The 27,493-nt window shown below is 34.7% G+C and overlaps 1 protein-coding gene across 7 annotated transcripts in view; it reads left to right on the forward strand.

Annotated features, from left to right (window-relative positions):
* ptprz1a (protein tyrosine phosphatase receptor type Z1a) overlaps positions 1-27,493 on the forward strand; it is an 86,481-nt gene that overhangs the window by 38,123 nt on the left and 20,865 nt on the right. For 3 of the 7 annotated variants that reach the window (XM_015352494.2, XM_015352490.2, XM_015352491.2), the window contains exons 3-12: positions 1,367-1,546; positions 2,342-2,493; positions 3,002-3,097; positions 6,164-6,230; positions 6,506-6,663; positions 10,726-10,876; positions 15,926-16,110; positions 16,759-16,885; positions 22,680-22,735; positions 23,848-27,160. In XM_015352494.2, the coding sequence (XP_015207980.2) occupies positions 1,367-1,546; positions 2,342-2,493; positions 3,002-3,097; positions 6,164-6,230; positions 6,506-6,663; positions 10,726-10,876; positions 15,926-16,110; positions 16,759-16,885; positions 22,680-22,735; positions 23,848-27,160 (4,485 nt within the window). The remainder of the gene's footprint in view (positions 1-1,366; positions 1,547-2,341; positions 2,494-3,001; positions 3,098-6,163; positions 6,231-6,505; positions 6,664-10,725; positions 10,877-15,925; positions 16,111-16,758; positions 16,886-22,679; positions 22,736-23,847; positions 27,161-27,493) is intronic. The other 4 variants (XM_015352493.2, XM_015352495.2, XM_015352496.2 and 1 more) reach the window with 4 other exon arrangements.

Consider the following 27,493-nt stretch of genomic DNA (forward strand, 5'->3'; position numbering starts at 1 on the left):
CATGCTAATGTAAATATTAAACAATAGATGACCTAGTTCAATATAAGTCTATTGTTGCATAGAACATGTAGGTTGGGTGTTTTTGCCTTTTAAGTAATGACGCTCAAGTTTGGATTGAGATTTGAATTAAGGTTGCATAAATAGTTAGGTCTTCAGAGGCAGCAAATTGTAAAATGCAATATAGGAGCATTTTATTAATGAAACAGTTAGGCAGCCCATTTATAGTACAAGGTATTTAGAAAATAAGTCTTAATACCTCTATCAGATTGGTTGAATGACCTCCTCTCAATCTTAGATGAGAGAAAAGTCTAAGGTGTTATTTTATCTGACCATTATACATATTCAGAACTTTGTTCAGACCTTAGATTTTGTTTTCATGAAATTTAAAAAAATAGACAGGAAATGATCTTCCGATATTATCTCTAATACCAGTGCAATACAACAGCTGTTATTTCAGGATAGTATTACAGTCTAAAACATTTTCCAAATTGTGTGTGATTAAAAATGTGTAAATTATGATTGGACTCACTCAATGGAATGCCATGGAGACTGTGAAAAGAAACTGTACAATTGTAATGTTTGGAGGAATACAGCATCATAACAGTATGTAGCGTTTGCAGGTTCTTTTCAGAACTAAAGAACAGTGGAGACGCAATTAACCAACCAAGCACTAGCTTTATTTAACAACCACACAAAAACCAAACACAGGATCTACACACACATGAGGAGACTGACGGAACACGTACACATATTTAGGGTGGTAATTACCTAACAACACACTATACTTTTACAAGACTACACAGGGCACTAGAATTAGTAGGACATTATTTACACAGGTAGTGTCAGCCGCTGGTCATCGTGCTGACCCTCAGACTCTCCCCGGCTACCACTCCCAGCACGCCCAGCGGTACTACGAGTGCCTAGGGGCGCTTCCTCCTCACCACCAGGCGAGGGCGTTACAAGTATTTAATTTCTTTAATGTAACATTTTTTGGCCCTGGTCACACCATAACTCAAGTTGAGCAATTTGTTACTGTTGAAGTCGATAATTAACTTTATCAGTAATAAGCCACATTTTGAAAACTGGATGTATTGGATTTTTTGCCTTCTTTACATGCTCAGCTTCTTTCCACATGGGCAAAGCTCTGTTCACAGATTACTAATATTAATGTTAGCTGTAGTGATGTAGTAGCTTTAATAGTTGTTTCGTGGTAATGTACATCTTTATTGTTTGATTCATGCACTCTTGAATATATTAAACACATACATAAACATTTCAGGACAAATTATGTTTTACGCTACAATTTTTATCAAATCATGTATAGTACATTTATGAGTTTTGAATTTAATTTTGATTTTTTTAACAGGAACTTTAAACCAAAAGAACTGGGGCAAGAAATACCCATCTTGTAACAATGCCAAACAATCCCCCATTAATATTGATGAGAATATTACTCAAGTCAAAGAGCAATTTCAGAAACTGAATTTTGAAGGCTGGGAAAGAGGAACATCAGACAAAACCTTTATACACAATGATGGCAAAACAGGTAAATTTGTAGTTTTATAATACCATATAACTTTTTTATTCTTTTTAGTTTACAGCACTCTCATGTGACAGTATTCCCATTATCTAAGAAGGTATGCGATCATATAATGATCATCCAGGTTGTATAACAAAATGATCAAAGTATAATATATCTACAGTACATGTACCAATGTCTTATTTTAAAACATGCCCATACAGCAGTCATGCCACAGACTAGCAAAATGGGTTATTACTATGAATTTGTGATTGTTATCCTATTGAATTGGATAGCTAACATATATGAAATCCTAATAGATTCAACAAATATTATGTGAGTCTTTTTTTTCTTTTTTAAAAGAAGGAAAATTATGATTCTTTTAATAATAGAACTACTGGAGCAGTATGATTGGAGAGCTGTAAAGTAGATGGATAGAGAAAGAAAACACAGAGAAAATACGATTTAAATGACATTGAGCATGAGGTAGTTGCCAGTGTTTGGTGACTAAGCTTGAGTGTGAAAAATAATTCCTTGGTTAATTTTTTATATTACAAGGACCTGAGTATTTTTTGTTTTGTTTGTTTTCAAAAAGACAAATCAGGAATTCATATCTGATGATGAAAAACTGTAAACAAAGTGACAGTCATACACCCTCTTTATGACTGCTTTGTCTATGTATTTATGCTCGAGTTTTCTTTGGTTAATCATATCTAATTAATCATATCTATTTAACAATTATCTTGTGAGAACTAGTTGCATTTTGTACTATAATATACTACAAAATGTGATGTATGTTTTGTTTTTTCTTTTAACTCACAGTGGCAGTTAATCTCGATGGAGAATATTATATCAGTGGGGGAGGCCTTAGGTCAAGATATAAAGCTGGCAGGATTACTTTTCATTGGGGAAAATGCAACGCCTCTTCTGATGGTTCAGAACATGGGTTAAATGGACAGAAATTTCCCTTAGAGGTAAATAAGGACAATTGTTTGCATGGATTATTTTGATCTTAGCTTCTTCCAAAAGGACCTAGTTAGAAAGAATATATTATAATTGCAAATGGAATATTTTTTTTTCATTTTCACCTCCCAAAAAATGTTAGATTCCCTTCAAAGACAGAAGCATGCATTTAAGCACTGAAGGGAAAACATAGACTATTGTTTTCTAGTGCATTATTTTTCTAGTTTTATAATCCTCTTATGTGCCTTAGTGATTATGTTTATTTTCTAGCATGTGTTATAAAATGATGTTCAATTGGAACCTTATTGGATTTATATGCACATAATTAAATACAAACATAATAAAAACTCTACTGTGCACATACAGTATACAGTATCTTGGCTTCTGAAGTTTTTGAACAAACATTAATACTAAAAGTTGATGAAAGAAATTACGTTTTGTTATTGGCTTTGTGTAATGTTTGGTTATGAATGTGAGTGCAAGAAGAAATAATTAAATTTTATGTCACACCTCTTACAGATGCAAATTTTCTGCTTTGAAGCACATGAGTATGACAACATCGATGAGGCAATAAAAGGTGGTGGAAAAATAACAGCTCTGTCTGTTTTGTTCGAGGTATTTTTCTGAATAATTTTGCTTAATCTCTGAATTACAGATGCTATTAAAAGTAAAGTATCATATTTTATATTATTAGATGGCTGGATTGTATTATAATATAATCATAATAATATGCTTTAATTCTTTATTTGATCATTTACAATTTGAGCTATAGTGTCTGCCTTTGAATGTGCTGGCTTGTCTGAAAATGTGTTCTATACTTAAAGTATATATTTTAAAATATCAATACGCACTATACTTATTATGAATGTACGTCTGCATTGATGAAGATGATGAAAGATATGATCACATGCAGCACAAGGTTTAATTTAAGGTTTCATTCTAACCTTCCTCACCAGCCTTTCTTGTCGTTTCTCAGTGACATGAGTATTACAGATCTACATAAATGTAAAAGTGCCTCCTGAAAAACAGTGATGACTATTTAGTGATACTACAAGTATATTAAAAAGTGATTCAGCTTCACAACCATCATAGATTCTAATTATACCCAGCCATGTGCAAATTATAAAGGTTACTTCTTATTTGTTGTAACAGCTTTATATTTATACGTATTGTATTTGGCTAAATATTGTAAGTACTGTATATTGTATGTCTCAAAATTAATGGTTCTTGACAAGTGATTAAAGCCAACCATAAAGATTTGCCTGTTATAAGATTCAGTTTTAGTGTGAGAAATCAACTGTGAAAAGAGATTGTTTAATAGTATTTGGGCACTGAGTACTTAGTAGAGAAAATTACCATTTTAAATAGAGGAGTTTTGACCAGTATGTAAATTATTAAGGATTCATATTCTTGTTTTCAAATGACTTTATTGAGTTTATTATAGATAGTAGCCTAGCCTTCTAGGATGTATCTAAAGAAGAATACCATCTTTCAGGCAGTATCTACAGCTTACAGAGTGAATAAAAAAGTCTGCTGCTCAGTCTGGAACAGGGGACAAACTGGGACCTACAGTTTGTATTATAATGCCATTCTATACAGTCAACATTTGCTAGAGGACAGACAGCTTATTATTAGCCTTGTTGTATGTTGATCTCTCTTTCAGTGAGAATATAAAAAAACGCAGCAGGGGTTGTCTAACACACATGCATCATTATCAGTTTGAGTTGCAGAATACCAGCTGCCAGGGCTTTGAATTTCTGTTGACAGCATGGGAGGTACTGTGTGGTCTTGAGACTTGGCACAGTCTAAATTAAAAATGTTTGTGCGCCACTTTTCTGACAAAGTACATCTTTCGTGACTGAATGTTTGTGGACATGGAAATGCGTTTTCAGATGATTTGGAATGTCAGATTCCTGGAACTGGGTCTCTCGTGCCAAACAGTACAGCAAGTCCTAGACTTGTGCCAGTTGGGAATATGATTTCTGATAAAGAACATCATCAGGCATATGTCTGTCCATTTCATTTCTGAAGTCACGCAGCGATAGTTGAAAAAGAGAGATGGGTGTTCTCCTACTCTGACAACATGCTACAACAGGAGAGGAGGACAATGAATCAAAATAGGATACAGCTTTGCCTTAGTCTGCTGGCCAAGCAAGAGACATAGATCATCAATAGAGTATTAATAACTCAACTACAAGACTTGCCTCTCAGTAAAACCAGGATTAACGGAAATTCAAATAGAGGTGGCAGTACAAGCCAGCAACTAAAACAAATACAATACGAAATCCTCCTAGGACTGTAGGATTGAAACTGATTACTACCAAGGACTTTTCAAGACATGATATACAGATTATTTTTACTGTAAAATGAAGTGAATATACTGTATACTACATACCATATATATGTCCTACATTTTCAATTCAAATTACAGTGGTGTGAAAAAGTGTTTGCCCCCTTCCTGATTTCTTATTTTTTTGCATGTTTGTCACACTGAAATGTTTCAGATCATCAAACAAATTGAAATATTAGACAAAGATAACACAAGTAAACACAAAATGCAGTTTTTAAATGAAGGTTTTTAAATGAACCTTTTCCAGACTGATAAATCTCAATTACTCTGTTTCTCATTTGTTCCTGAATTTCTTTGGATTACAGCTTGATGTCTAGCTTTTGAGGATCTTTTGGTCTGCTTCACTTTGTCAGGCAGGTCCTATTTAAGTGATTTCTTGATTGAGAACAGGTGTGGCAGTAATCAGGTCTGAGTGTGGCTAGAGAAATTGAACTCAGCTTTCCAAAAGATGTGATAAACCACAGTTGATATATGTTTTAACAAGGGGGGCAATCACTTTTTCACACAGGGCCATGTAGGTTTGGATTTTTTTTCCCCTTAATAATAAAAACCTTCATTTAAAAACTGCATTTTGTGTTTACTTGTGTTATCTTTGTCTAATATTTCAATTTGTTTGATGATCTGAAACATTTCAGTGTGACAAACATGCAAAAAAATAAGAAATCAGGAAGGGGGCAAACACTTTTTCACACCACTGTATATGTTTGCAATAGGATATTTCAAAGGCCAAAAATCACAATACATAAACCTAAACCCAGCTTTAGATATCACTACCATGGTTACATTTTACTGAAAGTCAGGTAAATTTCCTCAGATGTAAGAAAACTGTAGAATTTATCTGGAGAAAACATCATCAGCAATTTATTTTTAGAAAATGGATTTTTATCATGGTACGGCGGTTAGGGCTGTTGCCTTACAGCTTTAGCTTCCCTGTGGTTGATGCTGATCTGAGGTGCCAACTGTATGGAACCCAGTTTGCGTGGGCTTTCACCAGGTGCTCTAATTTCCTCCCGCCTCCCAAAATCATGCTGGTTAGGTGATTGACCTATTTAAATTGTCCATTCCATGAGAAAGGGATTTTGGCACCACATTTTATTTATACGGTACCACTCTGTTAGGAATGGCCATGATGTCTTCCCACATTATGCTTAGATTTAAGTATGAGGCTATGTGAGTCTTTAGTGAAATTTCATAGGTATTCCAGGTTTATTTGTATCAAAATACAGATAGCGTTTAACAGTTTATTTTTCCCATTGTTAAAGACAGCTGTTTTATTGATTTTTTTCTAAAGAAATGTAAGATAGGAAAATGTGTGTTATTGTTTGCTGCAGGTTGGCCCCAGTGAAAATGAAAATTACTACCCTATTATAAATGGTGTCAACAGTGTGAGCCGATATGGTATGTTAATTTTTTTTTAATTATATGCAATAAAAGTATATGTTCTATGCAAATTGTATGTTATATGTTATATGTAAGGCTGTTGTAAAATTTTTGATCCTCTTCATTACAGCTGGACCTTTGCATTAAAACCATACAGTATATATTAACAGTGTTATTTGAGCTAATTTCCAGTTCTCATCCAAGATTTCATATCATATTCACTTGATTAAGTTTGTACTAACGTGGTCTAATCTAAAATGGATTTTGAAATTGATTTACTAAACTGTTTTCAGGTAAGAATGCTGTTCTGGAATCATTAAACTTGATGAGCCTTCTGCCGAATTCTACAGCCAAGTATTTCATATACAATGGTTCTTTGACAACGCCTCCATGTACAGAAAAAGTCCAATGGATTGTCTTTAAACACACTGTCAGTATATCTGAAGACCAGGTGAGTTCATTTCATGTCTGTTGTGCCAAACTACAAAACAGATCTGTAAATATGCTCAACACTGCTCACAGTGCTTGGCTTCCTAGTGGAACCGCACTTTGGCTGGTGAGGCTTTTGTGCATTTCTTTAGAAGAAAGGCTCTTCAAGTTCTAAAAATGCTCAAAGGGTTGAACTGAAGGGAAAAAGTCGATGTAAATTTATCCCTGAGGTTATTTACCATTTACATCTGGATGTTGAGCTTTTGTGATAGTCATACAATGCTCTCTTAAAGTATAGGAACATCAAAGTCAAAACTTGTATTTTTGTTTTACGGTCAAACAATTGTATTTACAACCATGATTGATACGGACAAATAAGTACAGTATGTTTTATTGTATAATTCTGTGAATTTGATAAAAATAGAACAAAAACAAAATGTTCAGATTCAGTTTAAACTATTGGGACATTGCACTTAAGTGCATTTCAGAGTATATTGTGTCAGTATTGCGGTGTATATCCATTTGAAGCAATACCTGCATGAAATATGTGACCCATTAAATCTCACTACACCCTGTAATCATTTGAAATGGTTTGTCAGAATTTTGTTGTGGCCACTTTGAATTATTGTCTGTTGTTGAAGTAGTTTTACTTTGTAGTCTGTTTCTTCAAAATGTAAATACTTGGTTAGTTGGATTTAAATCTGTATATTGATTTGAGTTGTCAAAGATTTTCCACTTTTTTGTCCTGATGAACTCCTTTTTTGCATTAGTAGTATCCTGTAGGTAACGGTCATGTACTGTACTGCATGGTGACTCTTTAGGTACAGTATGTAAGCATTTTCTTGTATATTGGCAGAGCAAATGTTCCTTTAACCTTAAAAATCCATATTTACTGCTACCATCATTAGTTACATAATCAAAAACCACAAAGTAAGCCATTGCAGGACATATTCTTCCTAGAAGAATCTGTAGCATAGAAGAGGTAATAGCCTAGTGATGTACAGTATGGCCACCTCTGGTTTGCCTTTATTGATGATTTTTCAAATATGATCAGATTTATGCATGCAATTTCCCTAAAATAAAACAATGATTTAATTAATTTTTAGTTTTATTAACCTTATGATCACAAAATACAAATAATTTTTTTATACAATAATTAGATTTTGCCGTCCCAGGAAGGTACTGAAAAACTGAATTTTTTAACAATTGTCAATTGTATGTTTGGTTTGTATTCAAACTTCAGCCATTACACAGTTGCAATTTACCACTGTGCCAGTGGAACACACCTCCCACTGCAGTCCCCGCTCCGCGGCGCGTGGGAATGCGCAGCGACCACACCTGAGGCTGATCAGGTCTGCGCTTTAAGATCCCCACGCGACCGCAGACAGCGTGCAAGCTTAGGACTGAATATGTTTGCAAGTTGGTCACACAAGCAATTGCTTCCTCATATATAAGAGGATTTTTGCTCCTCATTCGAAAGGGATTCTCTCGTATACTGGAGAATAGTCACCTCCGCAGACGACTTCACACCGGTACACCGCACAGGAATAAGAAGCTCAAGCAACACCCTATTAGTTCCGCACCCCCTTCAGAATTCTTTTATTTGTCGTAATGCCTTTATTCTTTTGGACATTAACTGCAAGCTCTGAATCATAAACCAATGCACTTTTCCTGTCGAAGTCAGAGTACAAACTGTATCAATATGTTTAACCCAGTCTGTTGTCCATGCTATCTCAAAAAGACCTGTATAGTTTCTTGACCGTTATTATATAATAACGTTATTATTATATGTCATTTATATATTTAATACGTTTACAAGTTTTTCTTGATATTCACAATGAAAACCAAAAAGCTTGCAGGCAAGCTACTTAAATGTTGTTGCAGAACAGCAAAGGCAATATTTTGTTTTATGGAACTTTGATTAATGTTTAAGGAATATAACTTCATTATTACTGTATGTATTTTTCATTGCATATGTGGACAACCACTTATTGTTTTGATTTTGTCTGATTACCACAACATTTTTAACACATGAAATTATATTTAAATAAATTTTAAGAGTTTTGAAATATTGACAAAAAAAATACAGTGTATCGTTTCATGCATTATCAGCCAGTGATAATGCATACAGATCAGGAGCCATAAATTAAATGGTTATTTTCATAGAGAAAAACATGTGAAGCATTCATATTCAAAATTTTAACTGTAAAATTCTTAGTGTAGGGAATAAGTAGGAATAACATCTAAAATCTAAATACATCATTTGATTTCCATGCAAGACAACACAAAAAAAACACGTTGGTACAAAAGACTTGGTACGTTTGAACATATTCACATATTTCTCATTGCTTTAAAGCATGTTAAGAAACAACCATTATACATTTAGGTGCACAGAAGAGGCGTCACCTAGAACTGCAGGTATAAGTGTTATGTGTGAATGCCTGAATGCCCCTAGCATCATTTGGAAAATATAGTAATTTAATATTATAGCATCACATCAACAGCATCCCCCAATATGCTTTGACTCATTGGTGCCACATTCATGACATGTTATGCCAGTTCAATTGTAGGAAAACTGATGGATATGATGTATTATAACAAAAACATTTCAAAACTGTACAAAAGCCTACCTAGCATTCAATAGGATTCACTACATAGAGAAAGAAAAGATAGCCTCAGGAACACAGCACATTTCACAGCAATGTGGAAGGTTTAAGAATTCAGCTTGGAAGTTCAACTTGGGCAAGATTCAACTTGGAAGAGCAAATACGATTCTTCAGCAGAATGGAATGTTAATCTGTTTTCTGATGTACAGTACTTTTTTATTCAACTTTTTACTTGCACCTAGGTGGGGTGTTGGAAGTTTCAGCTTATTATGAATTTATTTACTATACTTTAAGTAGGAACAAGATGGGATACTTATAGCAAGATGAGGCCATTTGGCCCATTTATCAATTTTTTTTTCCTAATTACTCCACTGATCGATTGACAAAGAGGAGCTCACACAGCCCTAGATATAACTGATCGTTGCACTTTGAACTATTATATTATAGCATCCCTATCAATTCCAGTAAATATTTAATTGTTTCCTTTGTTTATTTTTGGGAAGAAACTGCCCACCATATCTTTGAAGCAAAGCTCCTGGACTCAGTTTTTGTTCTCCTTGAATTTCTGTGAGAAAGGAATGGATGAGATAATCAGATCAGATAAGCTAGCCATCAATGAGCAAGATGAACTGAATGGCCTACTCTCATTTGTAACCATTCTTACACTTTTAATGAGAAAGGTCATCAATATTTTTTAAACCCTTTAGAACAATTTAACACATACATGTATACTGTATGTGTATTTTCTTAATTTTAAGCAAGTGCTTCTTACAATTTGTTCAGGGGCTGTAACTGTCACTTTATGAATGCATAACAAGGTTATTAATACTTAAATATGTAACAATACAGAAATTACACATATATTGTAGTCTAATGAGAATTTTCACCTTAAGTCAACTTCAGATCAGACAGTATGCTTACATCTAAATGCACAATGTGGTTTGTGTGCCTTCAAACTTGGAGTTTGATTTCTTGCAATCTCTGCATAATGTCTGGTGCTTTTGTTTCTGTAACTGATTCTGATCCTTTCAAAGCTACCCAAAATAGAATGGTGATTGAATTTATTATGTTTCTTTTAAACTCTATATACTATAGCAAACTATATCAATATTTCACTAGATTTCTGTGGGGGAATCTAGTTGGATGTAATGTAATTTACTGTGATGCAAACAACAAAGTGGTTTCAGTTTTTCTGTAAAATAATGTTCATCTCATGAGATTACTATTGAACTATTAAACCATTTACATATTTAAAGAAGAATATAAAAACTAATGGTTTCCTGATTTCTTTCTGAAAATAAACATTTTTGAAACAGGGTTGCATGTTGTCTGTGTATTGTTCAGCAGGTCAGTCTTCAAAACATTATTAGAGAAGTCTTATATTATAAGGAAGTGCTGAGCCCTACGAAAGTGTGTTATGATATACTGTAGTAGCAAGTTTATAATGTCACTTGTGTAAAGTCTTTCTTTCTTTTTAGCTGGAGGTGTTCTGTGAAGTGCTGACAATGCAGCAGGCAGGGTATGTCATGCTGATGGATTATTTGCAAAACAACTTCAGAGAGCAGCAAGACGTATTCATAGGACAGGTGTTTTCCTCTTACACTGGGACAGAAGAAGTTCATACCCCTGGTACGTATGATGCTTTTACCATGCTTGTATGATGCAGTGCATTTCTGGAAAAATATGCATTGGTAAAACATGAAGAAGTTGGGCCAACTTTCAGGGAATGTGTTAAAGCATCATAGTCTCCCTTTTGCCTATGATTACTCTTTACAGTTTTGTCTGTGCCCTTTCATAGGTCTATTTATCTATCTTTTGTTCTTCTTACCCTCATTTTCCTACCCTCTCCCTAATTGCCCTACACACCTGCAGAATGCTCCATAGCCGAAACGTTGCTGTTTCTTTTTCTTTACTTTTCAGTGTGGAATTAACCTCCAATTGTTCCTTTCCCATTTGTTCAATCACCCCCACTCTAATCAGCATTGTGCGGTGTGTGCAGTTGGATCTCAAATCTAGTTATCTCAGAGGTATCTTAAGCACTTTTGAATGCCTTACCTGAACAGCCCAGACGAGTATCACAACTACTATGACAAAAGTCCAGCTCTTTGATGCAGAAGTATTTGAACACTACTGATAATCCTATCATTCTCAATGATCAATAGGAAGTTAAGTCTTTCTAATCTAAGTTATAGCAAAAAAAGGTGTTTAAAACTTTGGACTCTAATCACAATCTCAGGCATTAATGAGACCCTTAACAATTATATGAATTGATCAAGGCAGAGTTCATATCTGTGGTATTCAGTCCTATTAATCTGGGGTGCTGTCTGCGTGGATTTTTTATGTTGTGTTTGCGGAATTTCCTGTGGTTGCTCCAGTTTCCTCCCACAGTCCAAAGACATACTGGTAGGTCAATTGGCTTCTGGGAGACTGTCCCTGGTATGTGTGTATCTGTGTCTGTGTGTGCCCTGCAATGAAATGGCATCCTATCCAGGGTGTACCCTGCCATGCACCTTTTGCTTGCTGGCTCCCCCTCATCAATTGGATGAGGCAGGTAGAAAATGGATGGATGGGTCAGTCCATTAAATATGACTCAAATGGATCAGCAAATGTTACTCATTGAAGTCAGACTTGGATGTATCCTAGAGTACAAAGACAGGAGTTAAGCAGGACCTCCTCTGTCATGTAGATGTTTCACAACAGTGCTGGCAATAATCCTTAAGGAGAGATTGAGAAATATTTTTTTTTGTGCAAAAAATGAAAAATGTTGTAAGGGTATATCATTCAGTTCATGACAACTTACACAGTGACTTGAAAAAGTATTAAGACTTGGCTTTTTTCACATTTTGTTGCGTTAAGGCTTGAAATCATGGCACTGAGGTAGATATTAATACAGTATATGTTATATACACAACCAAAAAGAAAGATGTATAGATATATGTATATAAAGAAATAAATCATATAAAATAAAAATGGAAAAGTCCTGAAAGCATAAGTATTCAAATCCTTTGCTGCAACAAACTTAAATTAATGTAGGTGCACAAAATTACCATAAAAAAACTACACAGTTATTACAACACATTTTGTAAAGTCTCTCACTCTTTTGTATTTAGGGCAAAGTTCCAACAATAAAACCAAGGGGCTTTATAATCACTTCAGGGATAGAGTTGTATAAAGGCACAGATCAGGAGAAAAGTAAAAAATAAAACATTTCAACATGATTAATATTTCTTTGAGCATGGTGAAGTCAGTCCTTGCGAATTGAGAGGTATACTGCATCCTTAATATCTTAAAGTGATATTATTCACTTCAGTTGATGTTATTAGTTTGTTTTATAGAATTTCATATTACCATAAAATCACTTGATACCATTTATTTTACTGTACCTAGTTTCATTTTTATATATATATATTTTTAAAATTCTTGAATATGTGAGTAATAGATGTAATTATGGTATTTATAGAAAGCCACATTGTAATGTGCATCCTTATTATACAGTACAAGTGTTTTGCATTGATATATTTATAACTTATCCTACTAAGATGTTGATTATCTTGTCATCTTTTGCATTGATATTTTATTTTCTAAGGGTAGTTTCATCTTGCAATTTAATAGTGTCACAAAAAGCAGGTTATTCATCTCTACTATATACAGATGTTAACAAAACAATCTATTCTTTGAAGGGAAAATGTTTCTGTGCCCTCATGTTTTTAGGAATACCCCCTGGCATGTGTTACATGCTCAAGTGCTCCATAATAATTGTGGGAATTGTTGGGCAGACGTTCAGAAAACTCAATTTTCTTGCCTCGTTTTAGATATCAGCTGCAAAGTTTTAATTAATAAATGATCATCAAATTGAAAGTTCCATTTTATGCCTAAATGTTGCAGGCAATTTCTACAGAACACTGTAATGTTTCCTAGTAAGTTCAAATGTACTTTGCAATGTATTTAAACATTGCAAAGTAGAAAATCCATTCTTATATTCAGCTATAACATAAACAATGGGATTATTAAAGTCTATGCATTAGGATATATTAAAGTATCAGAAATTCACTTACAAATTCAGTAAATCAATGAACAAGAAAATTCAGCTAATGGTCAAAATTTGCCATTGCGAAATTGACCATTATTAAATGTATTTATATCCATTGTGTTTTTACTTTTCCTACAAGAACAATTCTTACAAATAAACTGATACAAAATAGACCATAGGCGAGTTTTTGCTAAATTGAAGAAGATAGCTGCCAGTGGCAGAAACACATTGATTAAAATGTCATTTGGTACAGGGATGAAGTGTGCACTGAAGGTTTTTCCCTCTACCTGTACTGTATATTATTGTCATTGTCTTTGTGCGGACTGGTTAACCGCCAACCTGCCACTAGAGGCCGTTAAAGGTCTCTATTTTGCGTAAATAGACACAGCGGGTTATAATTAGGTAATTTGTGAAGGGTTTACACGGATAAATTCTCACATAGGTTTGAAAACTTAACTGAGGTATGTCCCAGGGTGATAACTGAAGTTGGGGAGTTACTGTAGGAGCCTGGAGAGGCTGCTTTGTAGTATTATACAGTACATATTAGCAGAAAGGTCTCTGCAATAATACCTCCTGCTCTATCCAATATCATCTATTGTGGGCTTTTATGTGTTTGGAGCCCTTGAGTCATCTTATTTAAGGTGGGTGGTATCTGTCACAGTTATGTTTTGTTTGCTGCTTTTTAAGGATTGAGAAACTAAAAGCAGTACCATTCTGTGAAACTGTGGTATTGCAATAAAGCCTGTTGAGGATACGTGATGTTTATTCATTGAATGTCTTGTTAAAGTTGGTCTGAAGACAGTGGGTTTATGACAGGAGTTCAAAATCCCTCTAGATGCTGTATCTTTATTTTGTTCCATTCTGAATTTTCAAATGACAGGCCAGGATTTTTTAGAAGCAAACAGACTGCTGTATGTTGCTAGGTTACTGTGGATTGCAGCTGCATCTTGCACTCTTATCCAAGTTTTGTTTAATTCTCCTTCAACTAATACTGATTTTTCCATTATTGCAATTGCTTCTTTATTAAATGGAAATTGGATTAAAACTACCATGTTTCAGTGTATTAGCTGGAATGAGTCAAACTGCATCCTTAATAGCTTAAAATTTGTTATTCACATCTATTAGAAATAAAAGAATATGTAGTTTCTTGAGGTACAGCACAGCATGTCCACTGCTGGAATATATCTTCATGAATTACTATTACTATAATTCGGTTTTTATGGATTGTTAGGTATTATTCTAGAATAAAATGCTGTCATTATGAATTGTCATTTTATTGTAGAGTTTCTCTGCCCTCTTGTGTTGAAAATATTTTTTTCAAGTACAGTTCTTAAATGAGGGATGTAGTAATTCATTTAAGAGTAGATTCATGTTAAACAGCATTCTCCTAAATATGTGGTCATTAGAAATATTAAAAGAAAAACATAATAAATTGTTGAGAATAACAACACACATGATTCAGACAACCAACTTAAAAATCAATAATACTGCATCAATAACTGCCAGAACATTGTTTTGAAGTAGGGGTTGGATTTAGATCCAATATGATACATATAAATCATTTGCTTTATGACTCCTCTAAAGTTTAAAAAATCAGCCTATAGAATGAAGTAATTTACTTATCTTTTTGTGAAGTCATCTTAATTAAGTCACCCAAACATCAATACAGTAAATGATTTCATAACCCCAAAGTGTTGTAGAACATACCATATGGTTTACATTTATATTGTGCAATTTTGTGTTCCTCAGGGAATAGGTGAAGTGATATCAACTTATTTGATAATAGATAAACATACTGTATTAAATGCACAAGGACAAACATTTCTTTATAGTTTCAAAACCTGTGAGATTAAGGAAAACCTTACTTTTATGCAGAATGATTTTGTTCTGATCCATGTATTATATGTATTACCATATGTCCTCATTTTATTATTTTGTCTTAAACATTCAAAAACTGAAAGAACTGTTTTGTAATTACTAATGTTTTTTTTTTCTTATCCTGTGTGTTTTGTTAAGCTTCTATTTCCGTTTCAGTGCTATTTAGGAAAGACTAATCTGTAAGTCTCTTTTGTGTCTTAGTGTGTCTGCAATAGGAATTGCTATTTAAACATAATCTCTTGGACTTGTCCAATATAGTTTAGTCTGACTTATTTATACCTATGTTAAAAGAAGATAATATAATGAAGTGAAGTAGTAATAAATCAACAACAAGCAAAATTCCTTGACAAACCTGTTTGACAGACTTATTTTTGTGCGAAGAGCAAGCCGATTATTCACATCCATACTGCCAAGTAGGCAAACATACTTTATGGTAATTAATGAAACCAAAGTGACTGACATATTACCTACAAAAAATCCTAAAGGAGAAAACAACTACAATGCAATACTGTCTATCATTTTCACCTCTTTCTGTTTACAAGCTATTTTGGAAGAATTAAAAGAAGGTTTTGGATATTATAACAAGTTACATTGATCACTTTAGAGACTGGCCATTGATTCCCTACTTCAATGAAAGTAGTTCATGTAAAAATCTTAGTGAATTCAAGCAATGTACTTTTTTCCATGAAGGAAACCATCTCCGTTTTCTGCAGAAATGAAAAACTTAACACAAAAATGTTTAGTATGGGTTGTTTTTTATTTTTTGAAAGTTTGCAGTTCAAAACCAGAAAATATCCAGGCGGATCCAAAGAATTACACCAGCATCCTGGTCACATGGGAGAGGCCCCGGGTTGTGTACGATGAAGTTATTGAAAAGTACTCTGTAACATATCAGAACCTTGCAGGGAAAGATCAGACCAAGCATGAATATTTGACAGATGAAGACCAGGATACGGTAAATACATGTTTAGAATTTTACAGAATTGTAAAGAAGGAGCATTAAGAAGAAGTGAGCCAAAGTCCAAAGGAGCATTAAGAAGACAACACTGCCAAAGTGACACATTCAACTAAAACGAGTACTTCAGTTGGATATACAGTATGTTTTTCCTTAGTGTACATCTTGCACACTCTTCATCCTCCTTCTGGGGTGACCAGAAAACGTAGGCAATTCCCAATCTAAAACAATATATGGTACCCATGGCATTCAGCAATCAGTGAGTTCATAAAATAAAACATTTTATCTTGAAGAAAGCAGGTTCCACATAGATCTTAGATCAGCTTATCTGTCTGAGCCATAACATGTTTAATGTTGCATTGCCCCCTTTATATACTGTAAGAGAATGTTAAGGTAAGCTTTATGCTTTTAAGTTCTGTTTATATAGATAGCTGGTCAGATATGAAATCTGAATTTCTAAAGTAATTACAAGAGTTTGTTTCAGAAAAGTGTATTTGTTGCCCTTTCAATGCACTCAGTTTTCCACTGTAAATGTTAACACTAAGAAAATAATTTAACTACTGTAAGATATGAATATCTTGTTAATTTACCACATTTATTATATTCTAAATTGTTAAGGCTTTGAATTTGTTTTTAATTTCATTTCAGGGTGCTATTATACATGATTTGTTAGCCAATACAAGTTATGTGATCCAGGTTGTCGCTGTGTGCACCAATGGCCTTTATGGTCAACACAGTAGTCAGTTGATTGTGGATATGCCTTTGGATGACCCTGGTAAGTATGAAAGTATCAGTTAAAAGCTTTTCTATTGGTATTTTTTGTATAATTGCTTTCATTAGTTGAATCAATTCAAAATATGGCAAAATGGAACTTCTTTTTAAAATCTTTTGCAAACCAGTTTATGTACATTTAATGTATGTCTAAAAATCAGTGTAGTCAGAGTGCTTACTATGAATAATGTTTTGAAAACATTGGTAGTTCAAAAAATTAAATGACAGATACCATAATGCTCTTTTACAAGCACTTAAATAAGATATGAAAATGCAAATGGAGATAGTACTAGAACAGTATGAAATAGAATTAACACATTGTTTTATTCACTTTTCAGTTGCAGTGATAATGTCCATAGATCTGTAACAGGGGAAAAAAGAAATGGTGGTTTACTGTCTTTGATGATTTATGTCATGGATTACCTTTGTGACTTTTTTTTGTTTTGTCACTACTAGTGGTATAAACCATTTTTTATTTTTATTATTTTTTCAGGATATTTTGTAAGTTTTAGGCAATCCATAAAATCATAGAAACTACGGTATAACGAAGTTATACATATCTAAAGTTCTTTTTAATACAGTTTTGTATTCAGCTCTATCTGAATTGCCAGTCATTCTTGTCAATGTTTCTGAAAAGTGATGCCAGTGAGGCTGTTTACATTCTATTTTAAACTCACTTCTCTTTTTCATTTATTTGGTTACTTCTTTATTCTCCACTCAACCAGCGGCTATTTCAGCATTTTTAAAAGCATATTTTATGGGGGGCATGAGTTATTCAGATTGCCAAAGCTTGTAATGCATTAGTGACCTCTTCTAATTTCTCTGTCTGAACACCTGCAGTGTTGTTAATGAGAACTTCATATAACCTTTAATCGCTGCTAACTTCCCGCGTGAGCACTGTGGTGCACACAGTGGGTAGAAGTGCAAATGGCATTGGCAAGAGCCATATTCATCCACTGGTGCCAGTATGAGTGCCATCTTAGAGACCTTATTGGATTAAATATTGGCAACTCCACAAGTGGGGACCTCAATTGGGATGGGAGCATAACTGTCCCTCTTTCATACTTACCTGACACTTACACAAGGTCTGAAGCGAGCATGACTCCATATGAAGGGAAGACATGTGGAAAAAAGAATATAATAAATGAACACATAATGATTAAAAAAAATGAAGATAGGTGGTAGGTGATATACAGTACCACTGTCAAATTACAAATAATATGATAGCTTTTCTTTTTGTTCTCTCTGATTTCTTTTTATCCTGCAATGTTGCAACTCAAGTTTACATTTGATTCTATTTTCACATGGAGGAGAAAAATAAGTAAAACTATAAAACAAATGGCAATGTAAATTAAATAATTTTTTACAAAGACAATGAGCACAGATAAAAGACTGAGTGAAGATTGGATTCTACTCGATGCCCCTCATCGTTTCAAATATTGACCGATGTGTAACTTTTTACGTGGAATGTCTGCAGTGCAGAAACATTTTATAGATCCCAGTGGGAAAAAGATAGTGTTTGTTAGTCTTACCTTTGTCTTCTCAACTTTGAGGTTAAGGTGTTCACCAAGTGGTGTCATTTTTTAATATGGGGAAAGTATGAATTCCATAAATTCATATTTCAATGAAATATCACTTGAAGGAGTTGGTAATTTTTTGTTATTTCCATGAATGATAGTAAAAGGTTTGAATATCTGCCTCTGACTACACTGATCTTTAGGATGACTTTGCTGCTTTTTAATGAATGGTGGTGGGATTCCCGTTCAGATACCTTTACTATGCTAAATATTGGCCTCTTTTGCACTCTGTATGTACAATGTGTACAGTATTTGGCTGGTATAAATCTGTACTTCTGCTCTTTCTTTGATGTTGTAAATCAATGCTATTTTTTCACTCCAGATGTTTACTGTTTAAATTGAGCTTAAGGTAGTTTTAAACTGTCTAGCTAATGAGAATGCTATGTACTGCATGCTAAGAATTGGAAGTAATATGAGCTACATTATAGTAACTGGATATTATACAGTCAGTGTTTGATATTTCAAACAATATGAAAAGTGAAGGTATTCAAAAGTAAAGTAAGAACATATGCCACAATTTGGCATCTTAAATGAATGTTACCTTGTGATGCTACAGTATATACAGTATATATAAATGTGTCATATGTCCCAGGAAAACAAGGATCTTTAAAAAAAACTTTAGGTTATATATGAAGTCAAGCACAGAATCAATAATTATGGTTAGGATTTTTTTTATTGACTTTGTTAAATATTTAAAAAATAAAATGTTTGAATATTCATATACAACATTATTTTAGTTTATTTTTTTGTACAATCTAGTTATTTAATCTGTGTGAGTGTATTTTTGGACACATTTCACAGAGCTCTGTAACATGTTCTCTAATAGATTCCCTTTAGTTGGTTTAAAACCAAAAGTGCTCTCATGACCCTCCTAAGACCTTGGGAATCTTATCACCATTTTCTGTAGCATAGTCACAGCAACAAGGTAAGTTTACCTTAAATGTTGATATACACTGGGGAATTTCAAGTGCATGAAGTCTGTATTCACACATTTCAATCACACATCTAATAATATTTTTAAATCAGACTTTAAAAATAACTATTTAACAATTTTTCACAGGATGCATAATGTGCAATGGTGGTTGTGGCATAATCTTTATTCTAACAATCTTTTTTTCATCTTACAGAAATCTATTCACAATTAAATTGATTTTACCATTCCTAACCTTACATCTTGATATCCTGCTGTCATAAAATTCTAATTTAATATTCAAGAGAATGTATTTATATACTGCTCACATAATATAGGAGATATTTTGATTTTAAAGCACACAATCAAATAGCAAAAATACAATCCAGAGCTGACATCAATTACATGAGTGGATTTAAAAGTAAATTTAACGAAAATGCATTGAATCACTTTGGTAATGTATAAGTTGTACAATTGAACAAAGTCTTTCAGAATTGGTTATTAGACAGACTCTTGATTCCAGTTCCAACAAAGCAAAAATGTCATTAATAGTATTAATCTACAGTTGCTGCTATAGCAGGCTGTAGATGATATCATTGCTATACTGTGTGACATAGGTCATTTGTAATAAATTGAGTCAGATGACTGAGATGACCAAGATTGGTTCTTGTGTAATGTGGGTGAGCGTTAATGAGCTCCTGTACCTCCTGTAGTCCTGTTGCAGTATGACTAGAAGGGCTTGCTGATATATTATTATATATAGGTCAGGTATATGCCAGACATGTCACCCATAGAAAGTCTTTAGAGCATCCTGGGAAGAAACTAAAAAGGTGTTGATTATAGTATGCCCACAAACCTGCAGTGGCTTGTTGTCTTACCCCACAGGTGAAACCAGGTCACCTCTAGTATGAGATATCACAACCAAGCCTGCCCGGCTTACTTAAAAAATTGCACAAACCTTTTACTGAAGGCATATAAATACAGTGTGCCTACCTCATGTGAGCACTTCAAACTTGGGAGTGACACTTGCATAACTGCTATAGTGTTTTAATGATACATGTTTCAGAATGATACATGTAATTTCTTGCTATGAGTTGAATTCCCAATCGCTTGTGATTTGTTGGATTTTATTCTATCAATCTTGTATCACCTACTTTTAGTGAGCAGTTTATACAATGTTTTAAATTGAGAAAAATATTGGAGAGGGTAAGCAAGTGTACTTTAAGCACTTTAAGTTGTTCTTGCATTTTTTCATATTTATCTGTTGCTTTTGGTGCATTACAAGCAACTGCAATGCCCGGCTTTGAATGTTTCATCTTTAGTTTCAGATTTTTCTTGCACGTTATCTTATTTTTCCTAGAATACCTTCTAATGTCTATGCTTTATATACATACCTTTTAAGTATCTTTTATTCTCTCCCTGCATTCTCTTGCCTCTGAAGATAAATTCAGATGATATCACATTTGTATTACTTGTTTGGTTCTTGTTTAAAGATGTCTAAAAAAGAAGAAATACATTTTCTTCCTATAAAAAACCAAATTTGATATGTTAAAATATACCTTTATTCAAACAGAATCCAATCATTACAAACATTTACAGATATTTGACCATCATAATGGACTTGAAAGTGTTAAAAATGTCCTGGTATACTAAAAAATCCTAAATTCTTCAATTTTCTGAATAATAAGCTCTCAAATTAATGTGCCTCGGCTTAATAAATGCTGTTCTTGAAAACCAGACTGGTTGCCTTAACTGAAAACTTTTTGAAACTCATTTTTCTAGAGTTTCAAAGCTGATTAATAAGAAATGTAAATAAGCTCAAACTGAATGGTTTTCAGTTCAAAGAAATGCTGCAAACTTGCAAATGTGTTTTAAAATGGATTGCTTTAATTTATTTCCTACTATGTTTTCATTTACAGTTAAATCACATTGATCAAAAAATATTACTGAATGTTTTTTGTTTGTTCGGGATCTTTTTACCAATCTCTGTTTTTTGTTGAAAATCCTGATTCTCAGAAAATGAGGGAAAGATTGACCAAATTGATTAAGTCAATGAGTCAGTTGATCATTTTGACAACACAAATGTCAGTTGAGTCAACATGCAGGTTACAGAGTTGAGAAAAAACTGAAAACTGATGTAGCCTCCATTGATCACATGATGGTAAACTGTAGGTATATGAATCCATAATCAATTGTATCTGCAATTAGCCATGCTTAAAGCTATGAGAAAGCAAAGACCTCAAAATATTGCATGAAATTTAAGGTTTAGTTAGCATAATAAAAATGTTAAAATATTTCAGTATTGGACTGTACAATAGCATTTTATGGGTAAATGCTACGAAGACAAAATGCATGAATTAAAACTATAGAATCCAGAGTAAGGCCAGTAATATCAAATAATTTGCTGACATCTAAAGTGTTCCCAATATTGGAAAGGAATCTTGCTAGCATTAAGCGCATAGACCACATTTTGACATTTTGTGTCAGAAATATTTTTTCAATGAATGTTAAATACAGGGATGGTGAAAATAGAAATTTTGATGAATTGGCAGAATATGGTGTATCATTTAATTTCTTTAGAAAAATGTGTGATGCTTAAGCAGGTATCTTCACACACAAAAGCAAAAGTAATTACTAATCTTTTATCCTCAGGAGAGGCATATCTCTTACAGATTAGGTGCTCATGATTTACTGAATACTGCTGAAGAAAAGAAGAAAAACATTTTCAACCTCCTCTTTGTTTACTGTTAACAATCACTGCAAAAACAAATACACTGCATCATCACTTTTTATTTATGATATACAGTGTACATGCTGGATTTGATTTGAAACATATACTAAAAAGTATATATAGTTCATCAATCAGAATGATTTTTATTCTACATTATGTGAATGAAAACATAATTGCTCAGAATTCAAGCAATCCAAAAATAATGGCTGGATGACCAAACAATTCATTAAGTATATTGGGAATATTTGATTAAAATTACTTGTTAAGATTTCTAAATGCAGTAGTGGATAGATATAAATTGGTGGCAGTTCAGTGAAATCGCACAGTGCTGTATTCCTAATATATATATATAAGATATTTGTGATTCTTTAAAAAATGTATGATAATTTATTTAGAATATCCAGCCCTTATTTTACAGATTCAGATATATTTTCTGAAAATATTAAATTTGGTTATACAGTATGTCTTGATATTTTTTTAGATTACCTGAATTGGTTAGTCTGAATTATTCCAATATTTTTTTTTTTCAATCAAAAAGTCCTTGAGTGGTATTTCTAAAATTATGGGCTTTGTTTTCCAGAGACTGAACCCTTACCTGATTTTAATGAAACTGAAGAAGCAACAGATGAGTTGGAGGTAATAGTATCAGGGGATCTCAAAGTTATCATAAGCTGTGTGGAGCTTGCATATTGTCTTTGTATTTACATGGATTTTCATTTTATGAAATACAAATTCTTCCCAAAGTACATGAGTTGGGTTTGATTGGTTACTCTTAATTGTCCCTTTCTTGTTTGGGACCAACTATTTTCCAATATGGCAGAGCGGTGGCTCTGTGGATAAGGATCTGCGCTTGTGACTGGAAGGTTGCCGGTTCAAATCCCGCGGCCGGCAAAGGAATCCTACTCCGATAGGCCCCTGAGCAAGGCCCTTAACCCCAACTGCTCCAGGGGCGCCGTACAATGGCAGACCCTGCGCTCTGACCCCAAGCTTCTCTCCCTGTCTCTGTGTCAGTGTCTCCCTGGAGAAAAGCTGGGGTATGCGAAAAGATGCATTCCTAATGCAAGAAATTGTATAGGGCTAATAAAGAAATATTATTATTATTATTATTATTACTTATGTGTGACTAAAATAGAACCAGATGAGCATGATGGCTTGAATGGACTCCTGTCATTAGTATTTATTCTGATTTTCTGGTGTTCTGTAATTGTAAACTTATTAAACTGAACTATGCACTGACTAGATCCCAGTGAGGAAGGTATTTCTTTTCCCCACTTGAATACAGTACCTAACCATGAAAAGAGAAGGTTTGATTCCTCTCTCCCCTACAGGTCAGTGCACTGCAAATAAAAACATACTGCTCAGTGCTAGTTACTAGTTACACATTGATTTGAGAAATCATCTTTTGAACTTCTTCACTTAATATACAGTGCCTCTGAAATGCATTTATTCAAAATGTATTTGTTGAATATTAATTATTTATAACCAAATGTTGATGAAAATATTTTAATGAAAATGAAAGAAGTTAAATCTCATCTGGAAAGAAATTCAAGTCTAAAAGGTGCTGATTACATAAATCACTTCCTGAATCAGTACTTAGTGGAAGCACTTTTGGCAGCAATTAAAGCTGTAAGACATATTGGATAAGTTTCTAGAAGCTTTGTGAATGTCCATTAATGTCCAACCAACCTGTTCAAATACTATGAAAGATCCCTTTTATATTTATTAATATCATTCTCATTCTTTCTAAGGTGAAGTCTAATATGAACCCAAGAAAGAAACTTCCAAACTCCAGAGTCTTCAATAAGATGAGTAATAAAATGGAAACTGCACAGCCTATCACTGTCCCATACGAAGATATGAAGGAAATCTCACCTTACAGTGCCATGACCAAAGAGTTGTCTGTGGAAAGCTATGACAACCTGAGCACAAAAATTGCACCTGTTACAAAAGAAGCCCATTCCTTGGATAGAGAGACTTCAGAAACAGACAGGTTTGCTGTGCTTTACCCTCACACCAAATCTGTCACACAGCCAACTCAGCAGAATGTCACTGAAACAGAGAAAACATATCTAGATTACCAAACCTACACTACTTTTCAGCCCGAGGGAAGAGCTATTACAGAGGACTATATAGAATTCCAAGCCACAACAGAGAGCCCCAGCAACTTTCAAACAACAAGCAACACAACTATTTTTAGCCCTAGTGGAATCACAGAATCATCTGAAGGCTCTTCTCTGAAAAATGTCAGTGGTCCTACTCGACCAAGAAACCCCATTGTTGTGACAGATATTTACTATGAAGATGTTGTGAATGCAACCAGCTATGAATTTTCAACAGGACCAACTTCTTCAACTCTTGAGGGTGAGATCTTTAGCAATGTCACAGCATCTCCAGACAAATTTGATCACCCCTCTTCTGCTGAGAATTTCACAGGGAATACAGTGGCAGTTAATGTCACCCCTACTGACACCAGTGGTGAGGTGATATTTCGGAGTACTCCTTTCCCACATTTACCTGTCAATACTACCTCTGCACTGTCCCATGTAGAGGTCTTGCCACTTTCTACAAGTCCAGATCTGGGTGCTCAACGTCCATCTACTGTCAACATTGACATTCTGTCTCAAACAACTCAACCTGTGTTTAATGGTGAGATACCACTTCCAACTACGTCTGGTTCCCCTGTTAGTGATGTGCTTTTCCTTCCTGACCCTGCATTAACTGATACCCAGATGTTGCATCAAGCTTCCTTTGTTGGCTCAGATACCAAGAGTCCGTTGCATGTTACTCCTTTGTTACCCAGTGTTGCTGTATCGCTTCAGTTAACCCTTCCTTCTTCTAAAGATGTATTTTATGAAACCCCTTCTGCCTCTTCTACTCTTGAGTTGCTTGTTGGTAAACATGCCGTTTCTCAGAGCGATGTGTTTCAGCATGCTATACCCGAGGTGGATAGGGGTGATCTGCATGCTTCAGTGATGTCTGATGGTGACCTGTTCCTTCAGCCTACCCTCACTTTCTCCTCCAGTTTGTCACTGTTAAAATCTACAAATGCTCTGTCTGAGACCTCTGTGTTTGACACTAAGACTGAGACTGACAGTAAAAGTAAAGTTGAAGTTGTTTCCGCTGATAATGTATTGTCTCATGCAACAGCTGTGGCCAAGGTTGATACACAGATTATGCCTACCCTTATTTTATCTAATGATATTCTACCCCTTCAAACTTTACCTGATTCATATGGCACTGCAATATTGTCTAATTCTGACTGGGAAAATCATCACAAGTCTAAACCATTCAGCACTGTTTCTGAAACAAAGTCATCCATGTTTTCCATTTTTGATAAAACTCTTGAATCTTCTATTCCTTTATCCAGTGATGATACTCTGACCATGGCTACTCCTGCCTTCACTGATAGGGATGTGCTTATGTCTCATGCTGGGGGTCATAGTGAGATTCAGCCATTGGGTCATGCTAGCCATGAATCGGTGCATGTGGAATCTGCATTAACAGGTGATGTGTTTTCTGGGTTCACCGCTGCTAGTAAGGATGGAACTTTTCTTCAGATTTCCTCTGCCACTTCTGATCTTGAACCTGCAACTTCTGGTGCTGCTTTTACATCTGCTACTAAGACCTGGGTTCAGATTAATCCATCACACTTTATTAATATTGACTCTTCGCATGAAACTCTGCCTTTATCACAAGATATACTGCTTCTTTATTCTAGTGATTCAGCCACAGTGCAAAACCGCTCTTCCTCTTCCAGCACTGAAACACTTGCTGATGGCTCTGGTAGCTTTTCTGATAGCTCAGTGGATGATGCTTCTCAAGGTCAAGATATGTTTGCCCTTCCCCGTATGCTTTCTGTTTCTACTTTGGGCACCAGCATGGCACAATCACAGGAAGACGCATCTGCTTTTGTTAGTGCTGAAAGATTCCTGCTATCTTCTATTTCTAGTTCTGTCAGCAAAGTAAACCTAAATCCTACCTCAGAAACATCCAGTGGTACTGTTTCCTCTATACACAGTGTAAGCATTAACAATAATAAAGTGCCTCTATTTGGCACCATCACAGCTACTTTTAGTTCATCATTTCTCTTAGGTACACCAGAATCCCAAAGGGAGGAAGCAGTGTCTCACTCTCACAAATGTTTCTCAGGTTGTGATCAAGCTTTGAGTGCAGGCAGAGAAATGATTGAAAGCAGTTACACTGAATTAGCACATTCTACATCTGGTAGTAGCCCACATCAAACATCCTCTTTTCATAGCTCTTGGACACAGCAAAGCATGTATCCCTCAATTCCCCATGAGGTAGACATTCACCCTACCCCTGGACTATCACTCAGTGAGTTGAAATTACTACCTACACCTGAAAACAAACATTTCTGGAATGCGATCCATGGATTGGATACAAGCCAGGTGTTTTCTAGCAATAAGCTATCTCTTGGTTTTGCTAATTCAAAATCCCAGTTGTCTCTCCATTCAGATAGTGATTTGTACGTTTCTGTTACAGCTGCCAGAGCCAGCAGTGAAAGCCCTATAACCCTCATCAATTCGGGTTCTTCCTCTGATATCCAAGTTCTGTCCCAAACCGCCATTCCTGATGCTAGTTCCACACCCCCACTTCCCAGGGAACACCAAATAGAGAGCAATACTACCGGTACAGCTCTCTACATAGAATCTCAGGAAGAGTTAGAACAGGATTCGGATAGAAACCAAAGTGTAACCCCTGATAAACCCACACTTCTGTATGCAAAGACAGTGATGGCTAAAGCACTCAATACATCACAAGAAATGCTGAATGGAATGGATCATAACACCGTAACCCCAACTCCAGATGTACCCCGCAGGAGTCATACTTCTGCCTTCCTCTTTAAAAATGATAATGAGACTGTTAGCTTTACAGAAGAAGCAAATACAACAGACTCCAGATCCTGGACATTAGGAAACACAGATGAAGAAAGCGGTTCTGGTCAAGGGACTTCGGAGAGCTTCAACGACAATGAGACTTCTTCAGACTTCAGTATCCCTGACTACTCAGAAAGCGATTCTGATGGTACAACGGATGCAGGTAAAGCTGACTTATCACCAAGAGTGCTACAGCCCTTCAGCACTGTCTTTATCTAATGGGGTTGCAACAGCTGTGTTCAAGATATCTGAGGCAGGTTAGTTATGGTTAGGCAAATGGCAGTTAAAAAAAAGGAATGTGCATGGAACCACTAAACTGTGAATGTTTACAAACACTGGGTAACGGAATTACTAACCAGCACGTCTCAGGCAACAGATGTCTAAAACAACCTTTCTTTATAACCCTGTGACACATGGGTAAGGTAAGGTTTGGGGGTTATTAAGATGGAATTTCATCTAACATGCATCATACTATTAATTGTGATTATCATGGCCT

This window comes from Lepisosteus oculatus, chromosome 7, assembly GCF_040954835.1.
Source record: "Lepisosteus oculatus isolate fLepOcu1 chromosome 7, fLepOcu1.hap2, whole genome shotgun sequence".
In the NCBI taxonomy this organism is placed as follows: Eukaryota; Metazoa; Chordata; class Actinopteri; order Semionotiformes; family Lepisosteidae; genus Lepisosteus; species Lepisosteus oculatus.